The 22,697-nt window shown below is 36.9% G+C and overlaps 1 protein-coding gene across 2 annotated transcripts in view; it reads right to left on the reverse strand.

Annotated features, from left to right (window-relative positions):
* The window catches only part of LOC110451005 (zinc finger protein basonuclin-2-like), a 98,059-nt gene that overhangs the window by 65,942 nt on the left and 9,420 nt on the right, over positions 1–22,697 (reverse strand). Inside the window, exons 1-2 of one of the 2 annotated variants that reach the window (XM_021498835.1) lie at positions 20,049–20,211; positions 17,168–17,379 (exon numbers count right to left, since the gene is read on the reverse strand). In XM_021498835.1, the coding sequence (XP_021354510.1) occupies positions 17,168–17,182 (15 nt within the window). In that variant the 5' untranslated portion in view covers positions 17,183–17,379; positions 20,049–20,211. Of the gene's footprint in view, positions 1–17,167; positions 17,380–20,048; positions 20,212–22,697 lie in introns of those variants that run through there. The other variant, XM_021498843.1, reaches the window with a different exon arrangement.

The following is a 22,697-nucleotide window of genomic DNA, read 5'->3' on the forward strand; positions in this document are numbered from 1 at the left end:
ACACATAATGGGGAGGGGAAGTCAATACAACAAGTTCAATTCTCCTCACCAACTTGGCAATAAGTACAGTATATATGTTTACAAGAATAAGTCCACAAAAAGCTCATGTTATAGAAATTCACGCCTCCAGTGGAATTGTTTGTCAACATCATTTAGGACGTTCGTTTAGTCACTAAAAGTTCCTGTATCTTTTATTTTTTAAATTCTGTTAGGCATTGCTAAGATACTATTATTTTGTCAAATGGGGGTCATTGCAATTTAAATTTGTATTTTTTCCATACACATCTCCCATTAATAAATGCCACTGTCAACTATCATAAAAGTCATTAACTAATGGTGGAACTAAATTTCCCTGATACCACCCGCTGATGACAGTGAAAACCACAGTCTATTAAAATACCATTAAACTTTCTCACTCAAATCAACCAAGAAAAGATGTCAAGGGTCATCAATGCCTTAACATTTTCACACTGCCACCCAACGATGCCTGCACCTTAAAAGCACCACAATATGTCTGCGTTCCTATCCACCCACAGTCCCAACAATTCAAGAAACCAAATTTCCATACCAACTAACCAACCAAAACAATTATGCCACCCAACACCTCTGTTAGAGTTTTCTCAGCCAGCTATTGATGTCAATGAGAGCCTGCCACCTTTATAATGTGTAGGACATCAGGACCAAACTGTGTACATGTCCGTGAAAGGTCTGCCAGACTGGCCGCAGCCTTTAAGTACCTCATGACTTCACAGGTTGTCAACACCTGTGGCAGGGATTATGTGTGTCTCTACCTCATTTTTTATAGGGTTTGGCCAAACTTTACATGAATATTCATTGCAATTACACAGAAATGATCAAATTTATTGTCATCTTGGGATACATGTCGGAATAGCGTCTGTCCCACACACGCGCGAAGTACGCCACCAACCTCAATACTGACGTTCCTACCCATCTCAACACAGCAAACTTTTCATTATGACTCACACCAATTTATTGTTTCTTCAACAAACCAACGTCTCTTCCACAAATTGACAACTTTTTTCCCCCTTGTTGATTTTTATCTTTAAGTGAAAAAAAATATCAAACGCAACAAATAATTTCTGACAAAATAAATAGAATTTCAGTTATTTTGTTTTTAAATGATTAATCCTTGTCATTTTAATTTCAGAAATGAGTATGTCAATACAATTGTATGATTGGTTAAAACTGCACACAACTAGGAGTTGATCTTTTCCCAGCAATTCTGATGTCCTGTCAGCTACCCCAGGGCAATTTATTTTATTCTCTTCATCAACATTGCAGCTTTTTCTATGTTCTCTCCAGTAAACAAAAAAAAACACTGCCTTTAAATTATTGATACTTAATTGCACAAACAAGGTTTTCTTTCTATTGAATTTGAATACCTTTAAATTGAAATGAACAACGACTTTTTTGAGAATCTATTATATTTTTGTTTGCATGTCATTGACAATGACTAGAGGTGCGTACTAGGTCGTGACAGAGACATTGTCAGTACATATACGGTCAGTAATTGATATTGGGGTATACTTTTGGAAGGAGGGGAGGGGGATTTTCGGAGATACCCAGGATATTATAGTTGAGTATACTGACTTTCCATTGTTTTACATTCGTGTAGATGAGGAGCAAGCATGGCGGCTGAATACTCCTATATTTTCCTAAGTCATTGACAAAACGATTTAACAAAAATGAAATAAAATTCATGACATTTCTTTCAATCTATAGTTAAAAAAATCCTTTGGCTATGTCAAACAAAGAAGTAATTTTGACATGGGAGCTTATGAAAATGATTATAACATGAATACAGCAGTATGGTAAGGCTACACTGAGGTGTCAATGATTATAACACATATACACCAGTATGGTAAGGCTACACTGAGGTGTCAATGATTATAACATGTATACAGCAGTATGGTGAGGCTACACTGAGGTGTCAATGATTATAACATGTATACAGCAGTATGGTAAGGCTACACTGAGGTGTCAATGATTATAACATGTATACAGCAGTATGGTGAGGCTACACTGAGGTGTCAATGATTATAACATGTATACAGCAGTATGGTAAGGCTACACTGAGGTGTCAATGATTATAACATGTATACAGCAGTATGGTGAGGCTACACTGAGGTGTCAATGATTATAACATGTATACAGCAGTATGGTAAGGCTACACTGAGGTGTCAATGATTATAACATGTATACAGCAGTATGGTGAGGCTACACTGAGGTGTCAATGATTATAACATGTATACAGCAGTATGGTAAGGCTACACTGAGGTGTCAATGATTAAAACATGTATACAGCAGTATGGTAAGGCTACACTGAGGTGATACTAATTATAACATGTATACAGCAGTATGGTGAGGCTACAATGAGGTGTCAATGATTATAACATGTATACAGCAGTATGGTAAGGCTACACAGAGGTGTCAATGATTATAACATGTATACAGCAGTATGGTGAGGCTACAGTGAGTAGTCAATGATTATAACATGTATACAGCAGTATGGTAAGGCTACACTGAGGTGATACTAATTATAACATGTTTACAGCAGTATGGTAAGACCACACTGAGGTGATACTAATTATAACATGTATACAGCAGTATGGTGAGGCTACACTGAGGTGTCAATGATTATAACATGTATACAGCAGTATGGTAAGACTACACTGAAGTGATACTAATTATAACATGTATACAGCAGTATGGTGAGGCTACACTGAGCTGTCAATGATTATAACATGTATACAGCAGTATGGTAATACTACAGTGAGGTGACACTAATTATAACATGTATACAGCAGTATGGTAAGGCTACACTGATGTGTCAATGTTTGATTGGGAGAGGCCTCATGATTATCTCTCCCACTGTTGAGTGGGCAGTATTATATATTACCGCAGACCTAAAGGTCTTTGACCCCCATCACGATTCAGATCTAGCAGAGACCTATACAACTAGTCTAGTTGTGATTTACCTCGGTATGTTTTACATCTTTTCAAAATTACACTGCATAAATGCAAACTTAAATCCAAATTATTTTTTATCTGGTACACTATAACAGATTAGAATAATAAATTTTAAACTCAATTTTTTTTCATGCTTATTTTTATAAAGACTTCAAATGATACACTTTAGAAAAAAATATAACCTTTACTTTCAAGACGATTTTATCTATAATTACAGGACCAGTTGCCATGGTAACAGAGGAGAAGTGGAGGTCGACAGAGAGTGGATGGCTACAGATGGATGTTGACTTGTCATCTGAAACCTCCCTATCAGGCAGCTTTTATCACCTGAACTGACCAGCTTTATCACCTGGGCTAATCAGAACAGCCTCTGGATCCAAACTGGCCACCATCTTTATCTTCCCAAATACCTCTTCATGGTCGTTGCATGCCAGTCTGGTATCAGTATGTGAAGAGGTACTGGCTGTGTGGTACCAGTGGCCCTGCTTATGACCTGCCCGTCTATTTTAGACATGGAAAGCATGTTCTATCCGATTTAACACAAAGTCCTATTGAAATATTTAAAGTCCATTTGGTCAACTTAGACACGTAAGGACAAGCATTCTGTTTTTGTCTCGACCAATCAAAACCCAAGGACGTTTTAAATTCACCTTTCTAAGAGATATGGTGACATGTGACCATACGTGGGGGATTTACTCAATTAAAGTCCCGTTCTTGTCCAATTGAAATCCAAGGACAATTGAAATTCACCTTACACTAGAGATACGATGACATGTGACCATTCCACAGGGACTTACTCAATCAAAGTTTTTGTGTGGTCGGAAAATCTCAGAGGACAAAAAGCTTTCGAAAAGCAAAGTTTAAGGTGTCATAAGTCTTGCTTTCTAACAAATCAGCCAATTGCTTGGGGAATTCTAATTTCTCACTATTTGTAACGTCTCTGATGTGATTGATGGGAATCAGACGTCTTCATGAAACAGATTGTTATTTCTAAAATCAGAATGTTTACAAATTATAAAGCGAGCCAAAGTCTATACAAATTCACACATCTATTATTGATAAGTTATAAAAACTGCCTCCGAAATCAAGTTAGTGACATTTTCACCTTAATTATTGTTGTTTAATAGGGTGTCTTGATGAAGGCAGCGTATTTTAATCGTTTTACTCATCCAGTCACGAGAGTTGAGTCTTCCTCGAAACAAGAACCAAATAAGAGAAATGCTGAATGAATATTTGTACTTGTGCTGTGTAACAGGATACTGAAATCTATCAGCTGATTGTTTGGGTGGTGATAAGCTGGCCAGATTGCTATCACAATTATAGATAGTTTAAGTAAAGTCCAACATTCATGCCCCTACAGACAGACAGGCAACCTGGAGAAGATTTAAGAAAAAAGGACAATAAACAATCTAAGCTGGTATCAACTAGCGATGGACAGTGAGATTGGGGGAGGGAGGAACTATTCCTGGCTGTTCTGATGGCTTTAATGAGGAAACCCTCCACAAACCCTGTCACTTGTTGCATTTAGCAAGGGCAGTTTATCATGTGCATGGAAAAAAATTGTCCAGATTTTAGGCGCTAGGCCAAAAGTGAAGTTTAGAAGCTGGGCATGAGCAGCCCCAGCATCAAGCTGTCTGCCTGTCATTTCCTGTGTACAAGCCACACGACCACTGCAAGTAAATCCCCTTCACAAATTTCTGATCCTCTCCTGTCGATGGGGCCTCACACAGGAGGCCTGGAGTCACATTATCCCCTCCTTAGTTGGGCCTCTCCAGGGGGCTTTCAATACAAATTCGGCATATTTGTGCCTTCATTTTCATGTCATGAATGTTAGTAATTTTAATTCTTAGCCGAAGTTTCCAGGAAGTTATATAAAAAGTTTTAAGTGACGGAAGAACAATTGCGCTATTGTGACCACAAATGTCAACATCTTGTTCAATCCCTGAATTTAAGACATCCTTATGATCAAGTAAAGAACATTTTTACCTGACAAACTATGAACTCAGACTTATATTGTTATCTCCCTCCATAACATAACACCAATCTATTAAAACAATACCTATTGCTTTATTGTGGTGATGTTATAAAACTGGATTAAACTTGTTTTGCTTGTCCATTTAGATTTTAGAGGGTTTGGCTTGCAATAATGTCATGCATGTAAATTGTCATCCGCAACCCTTCTTGCAGTAGAATATAGATCCATCCTTGTTGATATGTATAAACTGTTCATTAATACCTTATTTTTTATAAATTTTATAAATAATGCTGGAAAAGATATTTCTAAGTAAAACTGTTGATCAGGACATATTCATGGGCAGGCCTGACGTAGATAATGACAGGAAACCTCTATAAGAAGGACTCCCTCAACAGAAAAATACATTTATTTTCATAAAAATTATCTGATAGATTGCAGATGAAATAGATTTTATAACACAAGGCTGACCCTCAGATTTTATCAATATACATATAGCATTCCTGCTTTCCGTTACAATTTATAAACATTTATTGTTGACCTTCATCCCTGGACGTCCTACAGAGGACCTACCGTGTGAGTGTGGAACAGTGTCAAACAAATGTAACATGGCAAGGATCTCTACGTCTACAAACAAATCTTCACCAACCACACCCTCCAATAAACATAAAACAAAACTCCCATAACCCCTCCCTTTATACATAAACTTTAACCCCTCCCTTTATACATAAAATTATAACCCCCATAACCCCTCCCTTTATACATAAAATTATAACCCCCATTACCCCTCCCTTTATACATAAAGGTATAACCCCCATTACCCCTCCCTTTATCCATAAACTTTTACCCCTCCCTTTATACATAAAATTATAACCCCCATTACCCCTCCCTTTATACATAAACTTTAACCCCTCCCTTTATACATAAAGGTATAACCCCCATTAACCCTCGCTTTATACATAAAATTATAACCCCCACTACCCCTCCCTTTATACTTAAACTATAACCCCATTGCCCCGCCCTTTATACAAGAACCATAACTCCCATAACCCCTCTCTTTATACATAAAAGTATAACCCCCATTGCCCCTCCCTTTATACATAAAGGTATCACCACCATTACCCCTCCCTTTATCCATAAACTTTTACTCCTCCCTTTATACATAAAAGTATAACCCCCATTAGCCCTCCCTTTATACATAAAGGTATAACCCCCATTACACCTCCCTTTATACATAAAGGTATCACCACCATTACCCCTCCCTTTCTACATAAAATTATTACCCCCATTACCCCTCCATTTATACATAAAAGTATAACCCCCATTAACCCTCCCTTTATACTTAAACTATAACCCCATTACCCCGCCCTTTATACAAGAACCATAACCCCAATTACCCCTTCTATAATACTTGAACCATAACCTCAATATCCTCTTTCATAATACATAAACTATAACCCCCAATCAATATCCCCTCCATGATACATAAAGTGTCCCTTCACTACCTACATTATACTTGAACTATCACCCCTCACCCCTTTATCATACATAAAGTGTCCCTTCACTACCTACATTATACTTGAACTATAAACCCTCACCCCTTTATTATATATAAAGTGTCCCTTCACTACCTACATTATACTTGAACTATAACCCCTCACCCCTATATTATACATAAAGTGTCCCTTCACTACCCCCATTATACATGAACTATAACCCCTCACCCTTTTATTATACATAAAGTGTGCCTTCACTACCCCCATTATACATGAACTATAACCCCTCACCCTTTTATTATACATAAAGTGTGCCTTCACTACCCCCATTCTACTTGAACTATAACCCCTCACCCCTTTATCATACATAAAGTGTCCCTTCACTACCACCATTATACTTGAACTATAAACCCTCACCCCTTTATTATATATAAAGTGTCCCTTCACTACCTACATTATACTTGAACTATAAACCCTCACCCCTTTATTATATATAAAGTGTCCCTTCACTACCTACATTATACTTGAACTATAAACCCTCACCCCTTTATTATATATAAAGTGTCCCTTCACCACCCCCAGTATACTTGAACTATAACCCCTCACCCCTTTATTATACATAAAGTGTAACCCGCACTACCCCCCCATTATAGTTAAACCATAAGGCCTTAACCCTTCCATTTTAACTTAAAATGTAACCCCCAATACCTTCATTATACATGAACCTCTATTATAATAAAGTGTAGCCCCCACTTGCCACTCCGTTATACATGAACTGTAACCCCTCACACCCTCCGTTATACATGAACTGTAACCCCTTACACCCTCCATTATACATAAACCGTAACCCCTTACACCCTCCATTATACATGAACCGTAACCCCTTACACCCTCCATTATACTACTCCTTTACTTTACATGATCATATCCCCCTGTACCTCAGTCTCTACTGTACATTTAAAACACACAACAAACAGATGTGTAACCTGTATTGTAAAAGGGAGGTAAGCCTAACTTATTCAATTGATTTTAATCTGTTCCTGTACACATTTCACTATCTGTAGCCTATCTCCTTCATTAGCGGTGCAAATTGTGTAAAATTATGCAACTACTGATATTACCCTTGATGCAAAAAGGATCAGACTGTGGTGCCAATGTGTTACTGTTGCCCCGCCGACCCACGACTCATCAGATCTCATCGGCTTTTTAATATCTGCCTCCTTTATTTAGAGATTCCTCGTGGACAATGACGGTCGTGGTTGACTTGAAGCCGATGAAATAAACCTTCCCCCAGGGATGAGTGAAGCGGGATGAAACTTTTAAATAAGAGGAAAAACTATAGGATTGTCCCCAGCGACTGTCATAGATATAAATGACTCTGTACTCAGGAGACCACGTCCTTTTGGTTTGCTAACGACGTGTGAAATATTGTAACCTCAGCACAAATATGAGGCTGAGGACAACTTAGCATCAGAAAGGAACGCTGTACAATGACATCGCCATTCTAAATGTCACTTTTGGTCACAAATGCTCTAATGAGTCTGCACGGAATCGATGACGATCAATGGCCTAATCCAGCTATATTGCTGTGACACATAATACTGCTCAATGACAAATCCATACCAACACTTAGTGACACTAGCGCTCCCATACACCAGAGGATGAGTGATTACTGGCACCCAACGCAAGCTCCAGTAAGGAGATTCCAACATATAGAAGAAAATTCCTCCGCCAATAGGTACAGAATCGGGGACCAATGACCTCTAACGTGTCTAAACGACCTCCAAAACTACCTCTGTGCCTAAATGACTTCCAATACTGTGCCTATCACTAACAGTGCGGCCATTACCCAGGGTTGGGATACATGTCTTACTGTATGAATTTTTAAATTATTCATTTATAAAGAATCTAGAAGATTGCAGTGTGGTATTTTTTGCTTCAAATAAGCATAACCTGAAACTCGCTGATGAATAATAATCAAATTAATTTTTGTTTTTAGAGGGAAAAACATGCATCATGTCCTCTGTGTCCTAAACTGGAGCCATCAAGACTGTCAATTTTTTAAGCATTTTAAAATCTTTTGACTTCTAACTGTATTAGGTAATTTTTCTGCTGGAATGTTCATTCCTTAGATTTCTGTACATGTCAACTATGAAATAGAATTAAGCCTCAACATTTAGAGATACTCTGACAATTAGACCCGGAAATCAATACCCTCCACAGGACAAAAATCTAAACTTTCAATTTAAGTCAAATCCTGGTTTTCAATTTCTTTCGATTAGTACGACATGGCAACAAAACGATGCCAAATTACAAAAAAAAAAAATATCCTAAATAGTCAGAATCATGTCAAATGTAGGATTAAAACTAACAAACCAGCCGTTCAATAATTCTAACAGAAATATTTACAAAGAAACAGTTTCAACCTTGATTTTTTTTTCATTGAAATTAACAGAAATATCTTCTAGCAATTTAAAGAAAATAAAAAAGTCAAAACTAGAAAACAATTTATCTTCCAAAAGAGATCAATTAATGCCGAGTTTAGGGTGTTTTGGGGTCTGCAATAGATAAATAAATTCTTCTTACAAAAGAATTAGCTTCATTCAGAAATTTTCTGACTTTCCCTAAATGTTTTGAATTTTAACTGTCATTAGGATATTGTTCTGGACATTTTCAGCAATTCAGAGAAATAAGATTACACTATAAGACATTTGAATACCAGGTAACGATTTACAGTAATGACCTACCAGGTAAATATGGATTGTTAGGTTGATTTTACACAGTGGCGTATTTGTGAGTTTGTGGTGTTGAATTTAGTTTGTGTTGATGCAGACTTTTTAATATTGAATGCAGTTTGTGCCAACGTAGACTTTGCGCAATGTTAAAAGCGGTTTGTGTTTGTGGTTTGTGTTGACGTGGACTTGGCAGTGTTGAATGCTGTTTTGAGACTTACATCTGCACAGTTACTTAATGAGAAATACTAGCTGTCATACGGAATTCAGATTCACGTACACATGAAAATAACAAAAAAACACTGCCTTGAGAATAGCTTTGCATACACAGTAACTGGAACCCGAATGTCTTGCTGCCCCATTTAACCACAATGATCTAGAAGGTGGCAGTATAACAATATAACACCATTTTATCATATTATCATAATGTATTGCTTCCCCATAAAACCAGAACATTATCCATATGTTACTGGTCAAGTTAATTGTATGAGAAAAACATTTGTTGTCTACAGTTCAAATGGTATAGCTTGGTGAGTTTAGAATGGAATTAAAAGTTACAAAGTTTGGGTGAATATTAATTAGGAGTTCCAGGTGACTGTTCAAGGCGTTTAGGACAGAACTACATTATACAGGTGTGTAGTAAGTTTTTGGAGGTATTTAGAGGAGATCTCTGGCCAGGAAATGGTGTGTTTGTTACCATGTAAGTGCTCCTACATCACTGACAGTAATGTCCCAGACAGCTTCACCAGAGATTACCAGTTGTCAAGATACAAGCAACATCCCAGTGCTGCCACCAACCCACAGGCATAGAGGCCCTCCACGGGATATAATGCACGCTTAGGGGCCCGCTTGGGGAAATTCTACATCTAAACGAAATCTTCACCAAACTGAAGATAAACTGTTCTAAATTTAATTTAAATATTACCATACCTCTCTTTTTGTATATCTCATATAATTTGAGGCACAACAGAATCAATCAGATTGAGTTGTCTCACTGTATTAACAGAAGGGGTGGTCTCGCCACACACTAATGTAATGACAGAGGGAACGGTCTCTTTAGACAGGTTTTAACATACTTAGTAACAAAAGTGGTCGTTTCTAAAGGTGATCTCTCAGGTTCTACTGTACTGAAAGGAGTGACAGGTAGAAAGGGTGATCTCACAAACAAGCTCTACTGTTTTGACAGAGGTGGGAGTAGGGATGGTCTTTAAACTGTCAGGTTTCCTTTTTGAATACAGCTGGTCTTGCAAGACAGGTTTTACTGCAGTAACATTATGATTATAAAACGGTCTCACACAACAGGTTTTTCTGTAGAGTAAGGAAGGGCAGTCTCTCAAGAAAAATTCTGCAACAATGCGATCTTGAAGGCATTGACATTTCAGTTGAATTGTGCCACATCAGAAAACAACAACCTAAAATATGTCACACCTGGGTCCGTATTCATGAAACCGTTCTCATGCTCAAGCATAGATTTTGTGCTCACAAGTCTAATTTCTTGTTCCAGTTATAAATCATTTAAAAAATCTTATTTTTTTCAATATTTAAATTTGTGTTTTTGATCGTTGACATGATTTAGATGGGTTACAAGAAAGCTGTCTTGAGTACAGAATCCATGCTTGAGCATGAGAACGGTTTCATGAATACAGGCCCTGTATTTTGTTTGTCATTATTCTTACCATTGACACATATTAAATTGCAAAGGGTGGTTTGGTGGCACAGTGGATAACACACTCGCAGGGTACTGCGGTTTCCTCCCACATTACCACCCCCCCCCCCCCCCCCCCCCCCATTAACATCCAGGCCAACAAGAGAGTTAATATAAGTTGCAATATCTTGTTTCATAATTGTTGTCAAAATAAAAAGAAGTTTATATTGAATTGCAAAACTATAGAAACTATAAACATTAGAGGTTCTATATGACATAGGGTTCTGGATAATCACTACGTTTTATGACACTGGGAACAGATGATCGATTCAGCAACTGAACTTGTATTGACCTAAAGCTTGAAAGATGAAAACATTTAAAATGGTTGACTTTAACATTTGGGAAACCTTTGAAACGAGATCATGGAAAGATGTACAAAACGTGGATTATCACAAAGACAAACAGATTCTATGCCACTAGTGGTAGGGAGCAATGGTGTTCTGATTGTACATATTTATAAAAGATTATCTCCCCGTTCCCTAGCCGCCTGTGCCCTAGATTCCAAGATATGATCAAATATTAAAAAGAAACTGTAAAGAGGCATTCAAATCATCTACTATACATTAGATTGTAACTGTTTGTGTAGAGCCGATTATCCCAGAGGGGACTGGGCAGGAGGAGGAGGAGGAGGAGGGGAGGAGGGGGGCTGTGCCACAGGGTACAGCTACTGTATACACTAGTGACACACTCCAGATAAGGGTCATAAAGGACATGAATGAAAGGATGGGGTTACTGCTGCTGGCAGTCACAGGGGGCAGGGGGCCACAGAGGGGCATCTTTACAACTGAGACCAAGGACACTTTTAAAGAGGCCAATGGAAGGGAATTCTGCTTTTAACAGTATCAAAATTCAGCTTCTATAAGCAAGGATACCAAGGATTCTAATATTGCTTATTAGATGACGAAAATCAGACAATTGACAGCAGAAAAGGGCTGCTAAAAAAAACAGACACTTTTTTGGACATTACACAATAGATGTAAGGTAATTGAACTTAGTTTAACTTATAGTTTATTCTGAACCCAGGCATATATCTGCCTCTATATTCAGATCATAGTCCATATAATGGATGAAATGAATAAAAGACAATAGACACTAGAAAATGGGCAGTCCTTTGGACATTACACAATGGACAATGGGCAGAGAACATTATGGAAATTAGACAAAACCTCCCATGAACGCTAAACCATATAAATATGAAATGAAAACAAAAGGAATCTTCCTAGATCCGAGTCTGGTTGCAGGTCATAGACCACTGAGTGCCTGGGTGAGATCTGTATGACGTGTAGATACTGTGAAAGGTGAAGCAGCCAGAAGACAAGATAAATCCTGATGGAGCTGTGTAATAGCTCTGATGATGTGGGACACAGCATGGGCCATCATATCCCCTCACACTCCCACAGATAAGGCTGGTCCAGCACGCCTCAAGTTACTAGGACCCTCACTGGGATATATTGGACAGATACAGGGTATGGGACCAGGGGATTGTATGTGTATAGTCTACCTTGACAAGTAGAGGTTAGGTAACAGGTATAGGACCAGGGGATTGTATGTGTACAGTCTACCTTGACAAGTAGAGGTTAGGTAACAGGTATAGGACCAGGGGATTGTATGTGTACAGTCTACCTTGACAAGTAGAGGAGAGGTAACAGGTATAGGACCAGGGGATTGTATGTGTATAGTCTACCTTGACAGGTAGAGGTTAGGTAACAGGTATAGGACCAGGAGATTGTATTCGTTTAAGCTAAAGCCTAATTTGACAGTAGAGGATAGGGTATTTATTATTGATTAAATAAACAGTTTATCCTCTTTCCATATCATCTAGTCATTTAAGAAATAAACAGTATTTTGACACATCAGAGGATAAGCTACTTGAAGTTGAGAGTACCATATTTTACCGCCAATAAGCCCCCTCTCGCAAATAAGCCCCCTCCCCACTTTGATAAATATCCTGGGAACAGGGTGGGTGCCTGCAATTAAGCCCCCTCCCTAATTTTGTCTCCATCTCAAAAACAATGTATGTCAATTTTTGTCTCTGACATAAGCAAATTAGCTAAATGGAACCAAAACAACATAAACCCAAATTTAGATACTACAAATAACTATGTTTCTGATTTAGGCACAATAGTAAATAGCATGTAGTGACAAGTACTGTGATTCTGTATTGTTTTTTTATATAAAGAATTATGTATTCATGAGTGAATTAAAGATGAATATGGAATATGATGTAAACATAACAAAATATCAAGATATCTAGATGGCTTAACTTAAAACAAAACATCGTTCTGCTGCTGAAAGAACACCATATCTTATGCATGGTTTCGTTTTTTAACCGGTTGTGTATTTTGCAGAGTTCAATGTAAAACGAAACATCTTGCTTGTACCAAATCCATTATATCTATAGTCTGTACTGAAGTAGCAAATTATGAAAACATTTTAAAATACATTTATGAGTTGTAACAGAGAGGTAAAATCATTTTTAAATTGATATTTTTTTCATAAAAACATGTCTCTTGCTCATAATGCTTGCAACCTGCATACAGATAAGTTGTTGTGTTGTTTTTGTATGATTAAGACAATGGTTTTGTGTTAATTAAGCCTTGTAAACTCGAATTTCTTCATAGTACGGTATATAGGCCTATTCAAATCATGTAATGGCGCTAGCCAAACACCAGAGTGCCTGGTCGTCGTGCTATTAATTTTGTACACCTCTGAATGTTGGTATTGTGTCTTAAAGAGTACTTATTGACTTATCAATAAAAATATATAAAAATGGTGTTTGATAAAATTGAATTATCGAGACAAATTGATGATAGAAAATAAATTAAGAAAAACAACCATTATGTATACGTAACTATTACTATGGTAACCATTAAATATAAGTAACTATTCCTATGGTAACCAGTAGGTATAAATAACTATCCCTATGGTAACCAGTAGGTATAAATAACTATCCCTATGGTAACCATTAAATATAAGTAACTATCCCTATGGTAACCAGTAGGTATAAATAACTTTCCCTATGGTAACCATTAAATATAAGTAACTATTCCTATGGTAACCAGTAGGTATAAATAACTATCCCTATGGTAACCAGTATGTATAAGTAACTATTCCTATGGTAACCAGTATGCATAAATAACTATCCCTATGGTAACTTTTATGTATAAGTAACTATTCCTATGGTAACCATTAAATATAAGTAACTATCCCTATGGTAACCAGGATGTATAAGTAACTATTCCTCTGGTAACCAGTATGCATAAATAAATATCCCTATGGTAACTTTTATGTATAAGTAACGATTCCTATGGTAACCATTAAATATAAGTAACTATCCCTATGGGAACCAGTATGTTTAAATAACTATCCCTATGGTAACTTTTATGTATAAGTACCTATTCCTATGGTAACCAGTAGGTAAAAATAACTATCCATATGGTAACCATTATGTATAAGTAACTATCCCTATGGTAACCAGTATGTTTAAATAACTATCCCTATGGTAACCAGTATGTATAAGTAACTATTCCTATGGTAACCATTAAATATAAGTAACTATCCCTATGGTAACCAGTAGGTATAAATAACTTTCCCTATGGTAACCATTAAATATAAGCAACTATTCCTATGGTAACCAGTATGTATAAATAACTATCCCTATGGTAACCAGTATGTATAAATAACTATCCCTATGGTAACTATTATGTATAAGTAACTATTCCTATGGTAACCATTAAATATAAGTAACTATCCCTATGGTAACCATTATGTATAAATAACTATCCCTATGGTAACTATTATGTATAAGTAACTATTACTATGGTAACCATTAAATATAAGTAACTATTCCGATGGTAACCAGTATGTATAAATAACTATCCCTATGGTACCCAGTATGTATAAATAACTATCCCTATGGTAACCATTATGTATAAGTAACTATCCCTATGGAAACCATTATGTATAAGTAACTATTCCTATGGTAACCATTATGTATAAGTAACTATTCCTATGGTAACCAATATGTATAAATAACTATCCCTACGGTAACCATTAAGTATAAGTAACTATTCCTATGGTAACCATTATGTATAAGTAACTATCCCTATGGTAACCAATATGTATAAATAACTATCCCTATGGTAACCATTATGTATACGTAACTATTCCTATGGTAACCATTAAATATAAGTAACTATATCCCTATGGTAACCATTAAATATAAGTAACTATCCCTATGGTAACCACTTAATGTAAGTAAATATCCCTATGGTAACCATTATGTATAAGTAACTATTCTTATGGTAACCATTATGTATAAGTAACTATCCCTAGGATTAGTGAAGTAATTAGATATTATGACTAAGATAAGTAACTATCCCTAATGTAATCAAAGATATAAGTAATTATCTGTTAGTCAGGGAATAAATGTAATTACTCCTCAGGGAATGAAATAATTATTTCTCATTGAGGAGTTTATAAGTAAACATCCATAGGGTAACCAAAGATATTTAAAATATCTGTTAGGTAACCAAAGAAATTAGTAATTGTCCGGTAGGAAACCCAAAGAAATATGTATTTATCTGTAAACTAACCAAAGAAATAAGTATCTATCTGTTAGTTAACCAGAGAAATAAATAATGATCTTTTAGGTAACCAAAGAAATAAGTATCCCCGAGGCTACTGGATAGCTTCCCTTATTAACAAACAATAACACTTTATTATGAGAACACAAGAGCTACCTACTTCTCATACAATGATAACTTGTCTTCAAGCATCAGCCTTGGTCACAAAGTGCCTGACTTTCTACATCAGAAGTAAAACAAAGAATGCCTTGGTGTTGAATACACCCCATAAATCAGTTACATACACAAAACCTACATGTAACTGGCAAGCTTTCAAATTTATAGGCTTGGTGACTGAAGAACGATTAAAACCAAGATGGAGGCTAAAATGTCACCACAGGCAACCCACAGAAGATTTCAAAACTCTTTCAAACTTCCTTCTAGAAACTCAGTCACTCCATGTTTATATGAATTTGAAGTAATATTAAGTATAAATAATTCTAAAAATCTGAAAACAAAAGTAAAGAAATATTTATCAAAATATATGAAGGAAGAGATGTCAAAATTTTAGATTTCCCCCTTATGATGGCCTCCGGAGGATGCGCATGCTACCGTTGGTGCTTAGTGAATGGAGAAGATCACATGTTTCTATAAATAGACATTCCACTGGTGTAGAGAGATTGCCGAGTGTCTACCGTGTCACTCCCCAGAAACACAGCCAAGTATTCAAAGTCAAATTCAAAATCTAAAAAAGTCTCGGGATGGAAATCATAATACGGGATATAAATTTTCTTCCACGGGCTGTCTTAGATGACAAATATCACTACAAAATCAATGCATGTGTGTTGCAAAGCGAAGGGACACCTAGTGTCTCTACAGGCCTCCAATAAAATTCACATGGCAAATAAAGTAGAAATTCAATGAACTTTTTCCTCAAGAAAATCATCTTAATTTTCTGCAGGATGTCAGAAGGAAGATGGACGGCCCAGCCATGGGATGTGGTCAGGGAAGGCTGAAGGTTGATATAGTCAATAGATTTATTTTTCTGCAGTTATAATTAACAACATCAATATAACTTCCTGTTGTTGAGTAGGATAAACACCACAAATCACCAGACAACAAATAAATAGTTGTTTGTTTGTCTCCTTTCTAAATCACCATTCTATGTGACTGTCCCCAATCTGATTGTTGACAATTTTCTCAATAGAATTGTTAATTCTGTTGTGTTAAACAGGGAAAATAAATAAAAATAAAAATTAAAATACACATTAAAATTAGGTCAAGAATTTTGTTATCCTAAATAGGATCTAGAAAAAATAGAAATTAAAAAATAGTTGACTGTCCTCAATATATATTTTTTTCTTTAAAACTTCTCAAAACAAATTTCAAAATATAACTTCTGGTACCATTGGGTACGAAAAACAGAATTTAAGAAGAAAAAACGTAATTTCTTCAAAAAATTGTGACCAGTTGACTGTCCTCACATATAAAACTTTGTAACTTTTTGTTGTGTTGAGTAGAAATTAAAAAATTGCTCAAAACAAAATTAAAATAAAATTGTTAACTTAAAATTTGTGGAAATGTAATAAACTTCTTTATCAGATGACAGTCCCCAATTTTCAACATTCTGAAATAAAAACTTTGACAACTTCCTGCTGTGGATATAAAAGTGACAAAACAACAAAAAGTAAATAAAAGTTGTTTACCTCCAGCGGTTTCATGCCTTGAGTGGAATCACCATTCCAGGTGACTGTCCCCAGGGTGGAGAGGTCAAAGTTCAACTTCAGGGGACGCCCGCTGTTCGGGTGGCAGCGGTGGGGGTGGTGAGGGTCGTTGGGGTCCCGAGGGTTGGTGGAGGACGGAACTGTGATGGCGGTGATGTTCCTTGAGTGGCGGTGTGGTTCTGAAGGACTGACTCCTGTGTTGGGAGAAAAGAGGAACACTTGTGTGATGCCAAATTTAGACTGAGGAGGCACAAGTGGAGTCGACAAAACACAGCACCGCAAAACTCGCTCACAGGGCACAGTGCTAGGGGGATATGGAAGGGGAAGCTGGACTTCTCACAACACAGTGCACACATCACAGACACGCTCCTATCTTCTAAACAGCCCCCTCTCTGACAGCAAACATACGAGGGGACTTTTCGTTGGGGGAGGGATGAGACGTGGGTAGGGGGAGGACTGGCACTGCCGTACAGCCTCCGTACCTCTATCTCAGTTGTGACGGTACCACTGGATTATGTGGATGTTTCTTGTTTATCTCTCCATGGTATCTGTGCCTGACGTACATTTAGCTATCCCCAGTTGCCAGAGCTTGTGCCATGCCTGACGACTTCAGATCTGTGATCATACCTTCCAGCACATATCTGTAGTGATCACTGCCCTCGGTCCTGCTGTTTACACTGATAGGCAAGACACCAACTTTTGGCTATGTCCCGCTCCAGTAACTCCTGTCCTCTGAAAGTCCCAACCATGTGGCCCCCCGGACTTATGATAAAGTGTCCCTTCCCCAGTCCTGTGATACAGCTCTAACTTTTATGGTCCTTGATCTGACAATTCTCGGGATATTGTATATATTAGAGAAATGGTAGTCAGACTTGGCATTATGGCTCCATTGGGAACATCACTATCATAGTGACCATACCAATCTTACTGTGGCCAAACTATCCCAAAAACGACAATGAAACTCACATGGTCATATTGTATAGTACTTTATTCTGCGGTCCCCGGTCTAATCAATTATTTACTTGGTCTTTAGCCAAGAGTCAAAAGACAACTACACGCAAATAATCCAATTAACATTAATTATTAATTAGGGAAGGTATTAGTTAAGAAAGTAGTGTCTTTGTCATGCCCCTGTGTGCCATGTATAAGGGGCTACCAGTGTTATATGCCTCTGGGGACCTGTCCCAGCAGCCGTACCAATGACTCTTAGTAATCGGTACATTGAACATTCTGGACTTACAGTCCCGATCAATTGATATCCAGGACTGATAAGACAAAGAAGTCAACCCCAGAAAAACTGGCTGTCTCAGAGTCTCCAAGGAATGACAGCATGTACTGGGCCATTACTTTATTGCTGTTCCCAGTAACACAGAGGGGCCTGGTCCAGAGGCTGTCAAGCCTCAAAGTCAGCATCCCATTGTCATGGCGATAAGCATGGAATACATACATATATCAGAACAAAGCAGAAACATTAAGGACATATTCTGTTGTATTAAATACATTCTGTGCCATTATGTCAATACTTTACAATGACAAACCAACCTAATAGGAATGCTCACTGTTAAATTGGTCAATCAAGAGAAAGTACATCAGCTATCCTCAAATTAATGTTTTCTTTAATAAGCCATAACAAATAATTGTGTTTTTCTGGTGTCACTCTCTAAAAAGCCTATGGTCCAAATAAAGGTAGGGAAATATTATTTTATTCTATGGATGTACATAGATTATATAGAGCAGATGCTTGACTCTTAACAGTAATTGTCTAAAATTGGTACAAACACCTTTGGGGAGGTTAGTAAGGAAACCAGAGAACACAATTCATTTTTTTGGCCTACTTATGAAAATATTTATAAATATACAATTAAAACATTGAAAAAAAATCATAACCAAATGAAATAATAAAATCATACAAGACAAACTAAGTATGTATACTATGGCCAATGGGAAAGAGCTTTTATAAATACTTCAGGAGCAATAGTGTAAGCATGTTATGATGGTGCTCGACAGAAATTGTGTGATATGTTTTATCATGACAGGTAATGACACATCAGGTAGAGTCCGGGTAAACCTCGTTAATGACACAATCATCTGTACAAAAAAAAAATCACATAAAAGAAAAATACTAAAATAGGATCAAACTTTTCTCTGCTAAGTCCCTTTCCTGACAAAACTGGTTACCTGTACAGGAACAAATCAATGATCTAGTGAGTAGCGTCTGTTCTGTTCTATGGCACGATGACAAAAATATCTTTTGATGACAATACGTGTTTACCTGTGCGGCTAGAAATGAATCACCTGTTTGGAGATACAGAGCCTGGCGAGTGCCTTGTCATGCAAAAACAAGCTTTAACAATAAGATGACAAAAATGTATTAGTGTCTCATTGCCATGACATTTAATCTTTCTGATATAATGAAATGTTACATGCAGCTTTGGGGAAAAAATCTTATTCTTTTGAATGTTGTGATGCATTTCTCAAATATATAAACACATCTACACAAAAATCCAGGAAACAGTTTTGATGACAAAAAAAAATCAAAATATTTCAGTGTCAAAGCGTGACATGAAATTTTGATAGAGGAACAAAAATTGTACCTGTAGCTGTTTGAAGTTATAATATATAAATCTGTATACAAAAAACATGTAGTATCCGATTTATTCTGAAAACCAACCAAAAAGATAGTTGCTGATTTAGTTTACCTGCCAGACCAAATTAAACACTAAAGATGACAAAATTAAAACTTTGATGAAATGAAGAATAATTGAATTCTCTTTCTCTTAACTGAAATATTTTGAAAATGTAAATAAAAACAAACATAATTAAATTTGTTCTTCAGTAATCATAACTGACAATTAACGATTACCTGTGAGGTCTGTGAGAAGTAAATCCCTTTGTTAAAGAATATAAACTGGTGATATTACAGTGCCTACAGTCCCTAAGGTAACTCTGGAGAAAGTCGGTCTGTATATATCGTCACATTTATAACATATGTGATGTGCCCAGGACGAGTAGGACCAGCTGACTGGCCAGCCACTAACACACACAATCTGGGCCCTGTGGAGAGGGTGTTTATCTTGATGGTCCCAAAAGCTGAGAGGGGGAAGTTCCTAATTATCATGTGGCCAGGAGGGGGGACACCCACAGAGTGCTGCTTTATACTGCTCCTAACTCCCACAGAACTGTCCCTCCCTGCTTTGACAAGTCCCATCACCATGGTGACTTGGCCTTTCCTTCATTATCCCCCTCCCCAACACAACACACATATATATCTTACACTGTCCCTCCCTGCTTTGACAAACGTATCACCATGGTGATTTGGCCCCACATAGAGACACATTATAACCAGCTCTCTTTCCTCCCAGCATATACATGTCTACAGAATTGTCCCTCCCTGCTTTGACAATCTTATTGCCATGGCGACTTGGACTGCTGCTGAAACTGATCCCCCTATGTAGACCTGTTGTGCCCTTGTCTTGGCTACACGACACCCTCTCTGTGAACCTAGAACTTGACAGGGGAGAAGGCTGGGACATGTGTTTGTCATAAACTCTATCATTATCATCAGAGGCCAGTTACTTTGAAAACTAATATTGCCATCTGATAGTAGATGGACCTGGCAGGAGATTGGTGTCAATGATACTTCCATCTAAATGATAAAACACCTGATTTATGTACTCAACAATATTTCCCCCTCAGTTTTTTTGGGGTTTTTTGGGGAAGACGCGTGTTGGGGTGTGAGGGGAGGGGGAATGCGTACTTGCTAGATGTATCATTTAGTTTAGGGTTTGGGGAGGGGAAATGTGTACTTGCTTTACCCGGGTAATATCATTTAGTTTATCTATAAAAACTTGTTGTTGACAAAAATTGTTTCTTAACTCCATCGCCTATATATTATAATGTGCTTTACATAATTTTGTTTAACTTTTTTTTAAGCTTAATGATGAAAATTATATATATTCATGATTTTCAATCCAATTCTAACACAGCCACCAGCTTAGTACAACTTGTATCACAAATTAACATAATTTTGTACGTCACTACATTTTTATGTAAATGACACAGTATATATGTAGCCTTTAAACATTTTTTTGAAAAAGATTACAAGACAGGAATTTTTCAACCTAGAAATGAGGATGAGGGTATAATGATGACTGTGGTATCAGGTTTTTCTCCTATCTCTCTGAAACATCTGAAGCCTCTTCAAAGACAAACTGATTCTAGTCAACGTTTAAAGTATGATCACCATGACAACAGCTTATATTTCAAATCTATATAGCCATTTACACGAAGGATGTAAAATGTCTGCTACCAAACACACTATGACTATAGTAGATACATATCGACTCCATATAGTCTTTTTGTATAAATTCATTCTGTCAGTAACCCATTTTAATCCTGACAATAATGTTCACAGAAAAACAATCTGTACAAACTACAATATTCTGGATAATCATTTAAGCAATCAGAAATAGATGGCATTGCATGTTATATAAAACATGTCCCCCATCCCCTACTTCATCTTATTGGTGTTCAGACTGACCATTACCTTGACCACATGGTGCTAGCCCCACACCGACTCCACCCCCGGTGTTCTGAAATCAAACGCATCCTAGATTACCTGCTATAAGCTTCATTTCACTATACATCTTTTTCTCAATTTGTGTTTAAGAAGGTAAGGAATGACCATGGAGTAATAGTGCAGTGGGAGATAATTTCTTATGTCAGAGATCAATGTATTACAATGTATAGGTCCCTGCTTATGTAAGACATATATATATATTAAAATATGTGTAGCCGGTGGAGAAAAGCATGCTTAATCATTTTAAATGTACAGGGAAAGAGTTTTATGTTGCTGTTCAGTAAATGCTGGATACAGCAAATATAGCTTTTCAGGTTATAATATTGATACGCTGATGTTTGCATGAAAACAATTGTTTGAATCAGAAAGGTGAAATACCAAAAGACACCCTTCTGTTATGTGTTTTACTATAATTATGTCCTAAGTTTGAAGAACAATTTTGTAATGATTTTGGGGATTTGTTTTGGAAATGCAATTGTGCACCAAAGTGTTCATATTCTGGGCAATATTTCCCTGACAAGAGGACCTTTCTTGGAATCAGAAGGTATCTCTTTGTACTGTGACTGACTCAGGAAATTTAAAGATAAAATCTGTAACAGATGTTTTTTGGATATGCACCAGCAATGCAAATATGCTTATAAATGAACATATACAGAAATAATGCACCATTTCCATGCTAACTCCATATTTCTTTGAATCAAAAACTAAAAAATATTAAAAGGCAACTCTCTGCACAGCAGTTGACTGATATGGGAAGTTTGAAAATAAAACGGTGAATCTTTTTTAGATATGCCCAAAAAAATATTGTGGATGGATTGATGGGATGGAGAGAGAGACAGAGAGACAGACAAGGAACTCCTCTGTCTACCCCCTGCCAACTTTGTTAGGATAAAAAACCCAACAGAACCTATGACCAATCCTGAAGGATATATG

This window comes from Mizuhopecten yessoensis, unplaced genomic scaffold (genome assembly GCF_002113885.1).
Source record: "Mizuhopecten yessoensis strain PY_sf001 unplaced genomic scaffold, ASM211388v2 scaffold603, whole genome shotgun sequence".
NCBI classification, from domain to species: domain Eukaryota; kingdom Metazoa; phylum Mollusca; class Bivalvia; order Pectinida; family Pectinidae; genus Mizuhopecten; species Mizuhopecten yessoensis.